The sequence below is a fragment of the Mustela nigripes genome, chromosome 4, assembly GCF_022355385.1.
Source record: "Mustela nigripes isolate SB6536 chromosome 4, MUSNIG.SB6536, whole genome shotgun sequence".
Taxonomy (NCBI): domain Eukaryota; kingdom Metazoa; phylum Chordata; class Mammalia; order Carnivora; family Mustelidae; genus Mustela; species Mustela nigripes.
This window is the reverse complement of record NC_081560.1, coordinates 23,809,123-23,821,459: the sequence shown is the minus strand read 5'-3', so window position 1 is coordinate 23,821,459 and position 12,337 is coordinate 23,809,123. Positions and strand designations below refer to the sequence as shown.

At 42.1% G+C, this 12,337-nt stretch overlaps 1 protein-coding gene across 1 annotated transcript in view; it reads left to right on the top strand.

The window, feature by feature from the left end:
• SND1 (staphylococcal nuclease and tudor domain containing 1) overlaps nucleotides 1–12,337 on the top strand; it is a 413,481-nt gene that overhangs the window by 30,255 nt on the left and 370,889 nt on the right. Inside the window, exons 2-4 of the mRNA XM_059396465.1 lie at nucleotides 52–201; nucleotides 6,391–6,511; nucleotides 10,171–10,249. Coding sequence (XP_059252448.1) covers nucleotides 52–201; nucleotides 6,391–6,511; nucleotides 10,171–10,249 — 350 coding nt within the window. The remainder of the gene's footprint in view (nucleotides 1–51; nucleotides 202–6,390; nucleotides 6,512–10,170; nucleotides 10,250–12,337) is intronic.

The window sequence follows — 12,337 nt, the reverse complement described above, 5'->3', positions numbered from 1 at the left end:
GGTAATCTTACCTCTAGACAGTTAATTTTCTCTTTTTCTCTCCCTCTGTAGGTCCTCTCAGGCTGTGCCATCATTGTCAGAGGGCAGCCTCGTGGCGGGCCTCCTCCCGAGAGGCAGATCAATCTAAGCAACATTCGAGCCGGAAATCTTGCGCGCCGGGCAGCCGCAACTCAGCCTGATGCAAAAGATACCCCAGATGAGGTAGGTGCTTCCAGAGGCTTCCCTGAGGCTGTGGACCTAGGTTGTAGCCCAGTCTCCTAGACCAATGCAAGTTTTGTAATCTTTTCCTGTGTATTTTGGGTATTAGTTTTGTATCATGGGAGTGAGGGTCTGGACATACCTGTGTCATGGCTTGCATGGGTTTACATATTCACCACTGTTAGCAGTGATCCCGGTCTCTGGCCCTTTTCTCCTGCCTTTTCCCCTAAGCTTGGAGCCTTTTCTGGTTTGTCCATGTTTTCACTCCTTCTCTTGGCCTAGGTTGGAATATTTGCCAGGTTGTCTCAGTCATTTGAGGTTGCTGTTGGTTATGGCAGAGTTCTTTTATTAATTTATGTTTGAATTCTTCATGTTCAAAATTCAGAAGGGTAGAGAGTAAGAAATCTTGTTCTCTCCAGGGACTACTGATGTGGTTAGTGTGTTGTATCTCCTTCCAGAGCTACTTACCACCTGTCCCGGCAGACACTCTTCCTTTCATAAATAGTAGTATACTGCGTGCCTCTGCTTTATTACAGATTCTTAAACTTGGATCCATGAACACCTAAAGGCATCTTTGAACCCCCTGAAATTGTTTGCAAAGTTTTGTGTAAACATGCATTGTTAAAGGAGGGAGTTTTAATTGGTTTCTTAAGGCAGCTTGTGGCTCACAAGTAGTCAAGAGCCATTGTGTTATGGTGATTTGAGAGATTTCTGACCCTGTGTCCCAGGATCCCCTCCATTGCCCTGTTTTCCTGCCTCTAACACCTGCCCACCTTGCTGTCTTTGTGGTCTGCTTTGGACTCCTTCAGTTCTTACATCTCCTAGCAACTGCTGTGAGTCCAAATTTGGCATGGTTTAGTCTTCTTGGCTCCCATACTTTGAAACCTCAGTTTTTGTCTCTTCTTAAGTAGTGCTTGGCTATCATCATAAGTGAAATTTCTGGATTGTAATTACTTGTCCTTTCTGCAACTTGATGATAATTGGGCAAGTTTGGTACCTCACCTTACCTCTGCTGTTCCCTGATGTGGAAGTGAAGAAGAAAATGCAACTCAGGGGATCTTCTGTTTAAGGAAAACATGAAGTTTTAAAAAATCTATAATAAAGGGGCATTTTGTTTAAATTACAATAATGAATCCATATTCTAGAAAATGGAGAAAAGTCCCCCATAATTCTGTTAGCAGCAATCCAATTAGATTCTTGGGCTGATGACAAGGTAGGCCAAAGAAATTCTTTTTCATTGGTCTTCCATCAGTGACCACACATATTAGGAATAGTGATAGTGTAGACATTGGGTTGTTTAGTGAGGATGAAACAAGATCATGTCAAGTGTTTAGCACGTGTCTGTAAAGTGCTTGATAAATGTTACTGCTATATATATACTGCTATATATATCACTACTGCTATTTGTTAATTTCTATTGTAAATACCAGTACTATTAGTACTAATACTGTTAGACCAAGCCCTAAAGATTAACTCCCTCTTAGTAGATTTCAGATTTTGGATCCTAAGTGCTTTTTTTTTTCTTAAAGATTTTATTTATTTATTTGGCAGACAGAGATGACAAGTAGGCAGAGAGGCAGGCAGAGAGAGAGAGGAGGAAGCAGGCTCCCTGCTGAGCAGAGAGCCTGATGTGGGGCTCTATCCCAGGACCCTGAGATCATGACCTGAGCCAAAGGCAGAGGCTTTAACCCACTGAGCCACCCAGGGGCCCCTAAGTGCTTTTCTTGACCAACATTTGGAATAGTTACTTTCCTTTCAGTTGTGTGTTGTGTAACAGCTCGAGTACTCATGAAAGGAGAGTCGATGCTGGCTGGCTAGGGCTGATTAAGTTCATTGCCCCAGAAGAAAGATGCAACATAGCCTCTGAGAAAGAAGGGTTGGGTTTTAATTTCCTGTTTCGTGGATGGGAATCTAGGGCAGAGGAACACAAGGCCAGTTGGAACTCGTTCTGAAATGTTTTAACAGTATTCTGTGTAATAGTACGGTAAAATCTTACAGGAACTCTCCAAGCTGAGGGAATACTACAGGATCTGATCCCAGCCCTCATTCTAGTTTCATATATTTGTACAGTGTCATGCTTTTTTTCTCTCTTCCAGAGCAGCTCCATCTCATTGTTTATCCTGGTAACTCTTCAAAGGTCCCGGAAATGTGAAGTATTTGATGGTTGCAGATTTAACCCTTTCTCAGCCGCAGTCACCACTTATCTGTCCTGATAATCCGATAATCCAGTCTCTCTTTTCCCTGCTGTAATCTGTTTTTTCCCCACCCCCCCTGCTACCTCGCTTTTGAAGCTGCTTTGGCTCAAGTGACCAGTGACACCAACTGGTAACCCAAATCAGAAACCCTATTTCCTTTGCTCTTCCCTGTGACATGTAGGCCTTAATCAAGACCTAGAAAGAGTCCACCTCCTTTAAGAGATCTCTTCTCCATTCTTAAAACTTCATTGCTACTCCCGTTGTTCTCTCTTCTACTCTGATGGTCTGCTAGGGATGCTGACATAATGGTCCTTCTGCCTACATTCTCTTCCCCTCTAATCCTTTCTCCATATGTTCCCAGATCTTTTTGAAACAAAATTTCATTTATTCCCCTGCTGAGTGTTATTCTCACATTCATTCCATGTTTATATGTATGTCTTTGTCTACTGCACTGTAAGCTCTTTGAGAGGTGGGACTTTACCTCACATCTCTGTTCTTGAGCCTAGTCAGTGCCTGACATGAAACAGATACACAGTGAATAAACATGTGAATAATGAGGTTAACAAACTGAGCTTCTCCTTTTTGGGGATCAGTGGATTGTGGAATGTGGCATTACCCTTTTCCTCTGGTTTTCCTTTGTTTTGGAGCATGTTGTCTATTTTTTTCACATTCAGGAGGAGTCAGGGATGGTATAGCTCATTTGCTTCCCTTTGTATCACTGTCCCAAATATCATTTGGTTCCTTATTCTCTGCCTTCACTCGTGATACCTTCTTTCAAAGAAGCCCCATTCTCTCCTAAGTCCTGTGGTAGTAAAAACAGCTCCACTGTACGTCCCCAGTTGTCACTGCCCTGTTCCACGCTAATCCCTAGCATTGCCTAGCTACTCTAGGCAGTTTAGATACTGCACTGGCGGGCACTGTGGGAATTACATACTTATTTCCCACAGATTTACTGAGTTCCTGTTAAGTGTGAAGCCCTATGTTGGTTTCATGAGAAATCCAGAAATGAATGTTACGGTCCTATGTTCAGTGGAGCCTTCAAGACTTAGGATGGTGGGGTGGTGAGCCATAGAGGAATTGGTTATATCACATGGGGGGCAGTGGATGGGGTGATTAGAAGATGGGATAAGAAGTATTGAGCATTGGGGTGTGGAAAAAAGTAGCTAGCTTTAAGGATTTACATACACTGAACATATATACACATACTGAACATACATCTGTTCAGTAGTGGAGGAGTCTACCTGGTTCAAAGAAAAGATTGGAATTAAAAAACTCATTTTCTCGTAGTAGACCTTAGACCTTGCTTGAGGCGGGGAGCAGAGTGCAGGCTGCTAGCTTGCCTGCTGTTGAGCATTTTAAAGGGAAGAGGTGATTTGGAGTCTCAGCTACTTAACAGCCATTTGCTTCTTAGATTGAGTGCTGAGACATCATGAATAGACCACAGCTTTCCTTCCTGTGAGGCCATTCTGGAGCTCATTTGATAAATGCTTTGGGCAACTTTTCCTGTACTTGATTCCTAGAGTTGTTCTGAGAGGCTGTGTTGGGGTAGCTTTCTCCAGCAGATAGGCTTCTGCTGGCTGTCCTCTGTATGGACACTTGGACAAAGATTTGTCCTGGAGTGCTCTCTTAGCCTTGCGAGGAGTGATGTGGTCAGTCGCTTCCTTGGGTCTCTCAGTTGCCTCTCTTCATAGCTAAAATCTTGTGCGGTTTGGGAATGTGCCCAGCTCTGGGTGGAACACGACTCTAGAGGCTGGTTTTAAAAAAGCAAGGTTATAGAAATTAGGTTATTTTTTCTTATAGGATTAGGTATATGTCCTTTCTAAGACCTCCACTGTGGCTTTCTCTTATTGCCCAGTGACTTACCAGCTGTAAAATATGAGGTCCTAAGGTTAAAGAGAAGGGTCTCCTTAAAAGCTTTTAGGACTTTTGTCTAGTTGGTAGAAATTGCAGGTTTCCCCATAGGTGCTAGATAGTCCTTGTGAACTGACCCTTGATGAATGAGTTTTTACCAAAGTCCTTTAGGAGTACTTGTTTTGTCAGAGCTTTTCCAGGTATTTAGGAAAACCACGTTTTACTGAATTTGATACTGGTGGGGCCTCAGAGCTGAATCCTGAACATGAGGTAGCTGTAGGACATGGCTCAGGTTGTTGTTAGAATTAAGTGAATCATTAAGGTCATCAGAATGGAGGAAGCTTTATTTTTAGTTTGTTCAGTACAGTTTTTGTGATGTGGTTGACAGTTGGGCTCATTTTTCAATTACAAGACTCTTTGGTGACAGGTGGCTCCTTTCATTTTTAGGGAGTGGAGCAGGGGGTGGAAATGGGGCATGAAAATATGATGAACTTTGTAGGACCATCGAGTGATTGGCTCTTTTGCTCTTGGATGCTTTGAGGAAAGAGCATTAGATGAATGAGGATAAGCTTGTTTTTGTGTCTTTGAGAACGCTTACACAGAATCAGGTCTTCCTAGAAGCATTCCCTACTGATGTTCTGTAACACTGCTGGTTTTCTGAGTATCAGCCCAGCGGGTTGGTGGACTGCCATCTTTGGATTGGCATGTTTTGGATGTTTTTCTTTTAGAAAAGCTTATTGGGTAGACCCATGGGATAATCTTCATGGTCTGAAAAGGTTAGCAGAGGCTTCCTTTCCACGCCAGTGATGTACTGTTAATGTTTACTCTCTGTAGCCCAAGCTCTTTGGCTCTGGGCAGTTGTAAACATGCACATCTATGCACACTTACCTTTCGTGCTTTGCGTTTTTTTCTGCACACGAGGTCCTGCAGATCCTATGTTCCTTGAACTCTTACCCCCTCCTTCCTCATTTCTCTTCTGAGGGAACTTGGGGGCACTGATCTAGGTCTAGACTGTAAATTCAAGTGCAGGTGGCCTCTGACTGATGGACTCTTTCAGAGGAGACCTCTTGCTTTGTACCATCCTAGAAGTGGTGGGGTGGGAGACTTCGCATTTTGTGGATGTGTGGCTCACCACTTATGTCAGGGCCTTAGATGGGTAGAGGGAAGAATGTCATTGTCAAGATGACTCCTTACCAGGGCCTGTTACTGGTGTCTTCCCTAAGATTCTGGGGCCTGGGTCCCACTGGTGCAGCCCTACCTAGGATAGAGCAGGAAAAGGAAACATTTTAGGGAGACTAGTTCTTGCCCTTCTCAGCTCTGCTGTTCTTAAAAAAGGTGGGGGAAATGATAGAAGCAAGGCTCTTCCTTGAGCAGGAGACTCACTCTGAAATAAGAGTACTAGAACCTTGCCTTTACTCTGATGATGCCTTGAACTGGTTTCAGCTAGTGTAATAATCAGTGAAAGCACTTTGTAAACTGGAAAGAGGCAAACAAATGGAGATGGTAGTTGCTTATGTTTTCCCTTTGACTAGGTGAGTTCCTGGAGACTGGACTTCTCATTCAAGAGTGGTTTGATAAATATAAAGCATTTAGAGTAATGGCTGGCTTATGGCAAGTGCTGAAAAATTATTGGCAAAATTGGAAATATTATTACTCATGAAGGAAACTATAGTTCTGAATAGAAAGTAGTGGAGGAGAAAGTCCTGCCAGAATCTGGGCAACTCTGTTACCTGCTTTGAGGGCATGTGCTAGTGAAACCAACTGCTGGATCCCCCCCCCCCCTTTTTTTTTAAAGGTTTTATTTATTTGACAGAGCACAAATGAGCGTGAGCAGGGGGAGGGGTAGAGGGAGAAGCAGACTGCTCACTGAGTTGGGAGCCTGATGTGGGGCTCTGTCCCAGGACCCCAGGATCATGACCTGAACCAAAGGTAGACACTTAACTGACTGAGCCACCCAGGCGCCCCACTAGATCCTCCTTTTTTATGAGCCCCATAAAAATGCAATCTATGTTATGTGCATTTCATTTTTATATTCCCCTCAGGACTTAACGTAGGGCCAGGATATGGAAGGAATGAAGTTGCTTGAATGCTGATTGTGGTCGGGAACTAGGCAGTTCTCATGTGACACATTTGTTTTGTCTTGCAGCCCTGGGCATTTCCTGCCCGAGAGTTCCTTCGGAAGAAGCTGATTGGGAAGGAAGTCTGTTTCACTATAGAAAACAAGACTCCTCAGGGACGAGAATATGGCATGATCTACCTTGGAAAAGGTGAGTTAGCAAGGAGAAAAGGCCTTCTCTCTGAGTCCAAAGTTGCTCCAAAGACCAGATTTTATCTGGTGGAAGGCGGGTGTGAGTTCTGGTGGAGGTAGTTGTAGGACAGTTGGCTGTGGGTGTAATTGGAAGTCTTATGAGTACTGGAGCTCTCATGGGGGGGGGGGGGGGGGGTACATAGGTGCTCCTGGTGCAGTGTCCCTGATTGCTGCTCCTTGTTTACTCCTGTGCCTGCTATGCTGGCCTGGGTTAGGTGTGCGTAGTACCCATAGCATCCTTCCTTATATTTAGACCATCAGCCTGTGTAACTCAACGGTTCTGTCCTTCTAGGTCATAGTACTAATTGAATTCCTATAGATTTCCTATTGCATCTTCTATTTCCTTTATCTGTCTTTTGGGTTTTCTTCTCCTGAGGCTTTTTAGGAAAGGAAGAGTTGTTTAGGACTCATGGGTTTTTGCAAGCCACATGGTTGGAATGGAATGGAAAGAGCACAGGCTTTGGAGTTGTGTAGATGTGGGTTAGAATTCTGGCTTCTGTTACCATGTACTCTCATTTAACTCTTAGCCTTTGTGTAAGTCCTAGTTTTTTCATTTGTAAGCTATTGAGAGAGTTGAAAGAGATAGTGTGTGTGAAGTACTTGGCCCTGGCACAGAGTATGTACTCAGTAATGTGTGTGCACATGCACATATGCCTGCTATTCGGCTGGGCCAGGTGGCTCATGTGGTAGGAGGTGTTCTGATCTTTTTTGGATTGGGGGAGGAACAGAATAAGATTGTGGGATGGAGTTTGAACAGAAATAGGACATTGAAAGGATTGGTAGAGTGTTCTCCATAAAGCAGCCATTTTGGGAGTTATTTCAGGAGCAGTTTCTTTCTTTTTCTTTTTTTTTTTAAATCTTTGATTAAATTCTGTGACTCTTTGATAAAATAACCTTCCCACTTAGCTGCTTTAGATAATTTTTTGACTTGGGTAGTCAGTTAACTGGAAGTAAGCAAGCAGCTAACAGTATTCTCTTAAGATTCTGATTTTAACTTTAGAGGTCTTAGGAAAATGAGTTGGATGACTCCAGGATGACCCTGGAAAGGTCTCATTTGATTTACCTGGTAGACAAATGCCCTTTTTAGCCTCCCAAACTTTGGCTGTCTGCTTCTTGATTGAATGGGAAATTACAGAAATATATAGAATCTTTCAGAAAGAGAAACAAATTTACCTTTTGCCCAACATTCAGATAATGTAATGGAAAATAAACCACTTAAGCATTATTGTTAGATGGCTCCTGGTTAGACAGAATAGAAGCTCATGGTCTTCAAAATGCAGTTGCTCAGGGATTTTATCACTTACAAAACTGCAGTTCCATAACAGCTGGTCAGTCTTCTGTTACCCTGCCACAGACCTACCTGAAACTACAGAAAATGGCAGGCACAGATAGCTCTATAAAGACACCACCTCTGAGAGTTCTTTTAAGTAAACCCGGTCTTCAACTAAAATGTCTAAGTATTTTAAGGGAAGTTGACATTTAAAATTCTTTGTTGTTTTTAGAAAGTTCATTTTTAAAATTGACCCACATTATAAACTGGACATATGTGCATGATAACATGCTAGTGTTTAGAATAAGACCTCGTGCCTAGGAAGTGATTATAAATACAGACTGAAAGAATGTTTGGAATTGCCTACACTGAATGTTTGGAATCATCTATATCTTTTAGTTTTAAAGGTTTAAATGACTTAAAAGTTTAATATTTTCACTCAGCTCTTTTAAGGAAATCTCCATGCCAATTCTAATGAAAGGATACACTGGCTTAGATAATTAGTATCCATATGTTTATCCTGTTTCGTGGCTACTCCCTTTTTGTGATGGAGAAGAATGGTAGAATTTGAGAATTTTTGGTTGACCTCGAACTTATTTAAAAAAATTAGTCTTCTGACTTTTGGAGAAAATATAGTCCCCCACTTGCTCAGAATACCATCCCAGTTGTGACTTGGTCAGTTTTATAATTCGCTAAGTATAAGCAAGAATAAAATCCTTAGCCTACAAATTCCCCATTTCAGTATTCTATCCACCACATCTTGTTGCCGGAGTTCAGTCCAGGGAAATACATTTCTCTCCCTTTTGAAGGAGCAATCAGAACTCACTTTTTAGAAGTGGGCCAGCCAAGGGCCATTTCAGAGCACCCTGTGTCAAGAAACTGAAAGCTATTTGGCATGCAGTTGATTGACTGGTTTTGTGACCACACACCTTGTTTGTACCAGGGCTTCATTCTTTCTACTCCCTGACATCTTGGCACCTTATTGCTCAAGTTTTCATTTTATTGTTAAATCCTTCCTTTTGACTTTCTACTCTTTGGGATTCCTGTTGCTTTGAAACAAGCAGTGTAATATTTGCTAATGTCAGATAGCTGTGTGTGTCTATGTCTGGCCTCAACGGTAACCTCAGTGGAAAGGTTCTGGTGATCCATGCTCAGCCTCAGAACCTGAGAATTCGTTGTATAAATATCATTCATCTTGACTTCCCTTGGTAGGAAAAGAGGCTTGTAATTTGCTCCTCTAGCAATCTGGGCACTGCTAATGGCAAGGTATTTAGGCTGGATTTGGGGTTGGTGTGTATATTGCTACTGCTTAGCGAAGTCAATATATAGTGTATTAAATATAAATCTTACAGAATTTTATTCTTTGCTGACGGTACCTATTAGCTAGACTCCTGTGTTTCAGTTTATCTGGGACCTTGTTCTCTGCCATATTAAAGATTTTTATGCAGCAGTTCCTTCACAGATGTCTTCCTTTATCACTTTGTCTGACAAGCAGAGATTTAAGAGCTTACAGAACCTGAAAGCTTTTTCAGTAGCATGGAAATGCAATTAATGTTTCAAGTGCCCAGGTAGAACCTAATCAGATTGGGTTTTAAGTTTACCTTCATTTTTCTTGCCTGCTGTTATATGATAGATTAGAAATCTAGACACCACCTCTGCCCCTGTGTCTCTCAGAGCAGGAGAAAGTCTTTTAACAAACGGTATAGATTGTCTTGGTGTCCTCTTGGAGCAGGTCATCCTGAGAGGAATTAAGACTTTCTGTGTAAAACATGATAAACAATCCTAAATGAATCCATCTGATTGCACAGCAGGTGTGTGGACTAATTTTTTGTTTTTAATTCCTGTTGTATGCTGGGCACTGTGTTAGATTTACAGACATTGTGGCTTAATTTTCACAAGAACCCACGTGGCGGGTACACTTCCCATTTTATAGATAAATAAATGATGATACTGAGGGGCCTTGTCTAAGCTATTAAGTGGCAGAATTTGTGTTCCGCTCCAGGCCCCTGCTGCTTAGGTCAGAGTTCTTTATACTCTCTAGGGCTGCTGTGTGTGTCTTGCTTTTCTTTCAGTCTCTGTAGTTCCTGAGATTGCCTTTGGCCTGGGAGATACACAAAAAAATTAGAAACAAAGTCCTGAAGAAGATTTATAGATTTTTGGTCCTCAAGACTAGACACTTTGGGAGAAGAAGTTTTCTGAAAAACCCAACACTGTATTGCTGCCTTGTCCAGTTCTCTGGCAACATCATTCTCCTTGAGGAGCTTAGGGTGAAAAGCGGTTCCATTTGAGCTCTGCTACTGTTGGAGACAGATTGGCATCTTGTGTTTAATTCCCTTTTTCCTCCTCAGATACCAATGGGGAAAACATTGCAGAGTCTCTGGTTGCAGAGGGCTTGGCTACCCGGAGAGAAGGCATGAGAGCTAATAAGTAAGTATTTATTACTCTTCCTATCCCCATAAAGTTCCTTCTCCACTGTGAGAGCTGGGGTCACTTAAAAGAGGTTGTGTAGTCAGCTCTACTGTGACTTTGCTGCATTTTCTTTCCTGTCCCTGGCATACAGTGGGTAACTGCTAGTGCTCTCCTGGCTTTTAAGACATTTCTTGCCCCAGCGTGGATTTTTCTGAGCCAGGAGTTCACTCAGGATTCACTAGTGGCATTTGACACGTGTAACTCCTTTAAATAAGGGAGTTAGAGACAAAGCACTTCCATTCACTATATTCATAAGAGCCAACAGGCTATGAATTACATGATAGACACTCAGTTCCAGACTATTTATCCATCCGTCCCAAAAGATTTATTGAACACTTACTGTGTGCTGGGCTGTGTTCTGGGCACTGAGAATACAGCAGTGAACAAACAGTTTCTGCTAACATTTTAATGGGGAGACAGATAGGAAACCAATAAACAAATAGGTATATAATATATCATGTGCAAGAAATAAGTGCAGTGAAAAGTGAAGTGGAGTGAATAGATAGAATTCAAAGCAAAATCTGTTGCTTAGGATCTAGGGAAACCGACAAGGGCTCAATGGTTCTGCTTTAAAGTCAGGGAAAATTTTCTGTCTCTCCAAAGCCTTTTAAGCCCGTTTTGGTCTACAGATCTGTAGATGCATCAGTAGTAGGTAAAAATGTATTTGTTCAGCTAATGGCAGTGTGAAGATAATGGGAATGAGTGTTAGTTATGTAAGCTTTATAGCACATGTATCATGTTCAAGTTCACCAGTGTTGGCTCACAGTAGGATGGATTGCAGCTGGCTTTAATTAACACTTTAGTCTCTGAAAAGTGATATGTTACATCAGTAATTGGAGGCTAAAGATGCTGTTTAAATCATTAAGTCCTTGCTATATTATATGACTGTTGTTGGTGTACAAACGGCTTTAGGTAAATATTTGCATGAACTGTACCAGTGATGGCGATGAACAAAGACAAGAATGTACTTTTTACATTCTTCCTGCCTTCATAGACTTGAGGCCAACTCATTCGCTATAAACTTCTGTGGGTCCTTTCAAACTGCAAAGAAACATTTGTTGGAGCCTATAATTGGGGAGTGAGCATGTGGGAATTTAATTAAATAAAGACCTTTGTCTTAGGTGGTGTTTTTGGAGGCTAAAGTTGTATCTTAAGGAGAACTGTTGGCATGATTATGATTGCAGTATTTTTTGGGAATCCAGTTGGCAACCAGAATGAAATTTTTAAAAAGCCCATAACTCTGTTGTACCATCTCAACAAAGAAATCTCCCTTGGAGTCCTGATCTTTTTTCTTGAAAGCTGTCTTGACTTCTCCTTTTTTCAGTTTCTATGTTTGCTTCTATCTCTTAAGCCATACTTTTTATTGCATTCTGGTTGCAGTCTTGGGTCCCCAAAGATGTGACTGTCTTTTTTGGGGCAGAGGGGGAAAGAATAGTACTGAAGACTTCAGGCTTGAGAAATTACAGGTCAGGGATCTCTCTTCTGATACCCCTACTGCTTAAGGTGGGAGATTTAGTTTATGCATATAGCCTTTGATGGAACCATGTTTTGAGATTGTGGAAAGGCCTCGGAGTTCGCTGTTCCCTTTAGCTCAGGGATGTGTGTGTGAGGTTGGTGGCTGGGGGTGGGGGAGAGCCATTTCGGTTTTTTGGTTTTTTTTTTTTTTTGGTCTATCTTCTGGTTTTCACTGTTCTCGTATATATTTGATTTCCTGCATTGTGGAGGAGGAGTCTTCCATTTTCAAAAGGAAGCTTTTCAGACTGCTTTTGGCTTGCTGGTCTTTACTGAATGTGTAAGTAGTTTTGGGGTGACATCTGTAATAACAGTATTTGCTCTGTATTCCCCAGCTCTGTTCTGTAGACAGAAGGGAGTAAGGGTGGCTCTTAGTCACTTTCCTTCTGTTGTGTCCTGCCGAGCTCTTCCTGGATCCAGTTCCTGAGTCTGGGGTGGTTAAATGAGGCTGTAACCCCCGGAGAGGCTTCCTTCTGAGCCACCAACTTCTTCTGTTGGAATCACTGATGGTAGCAGTCCTGAGATGTGTGTTCT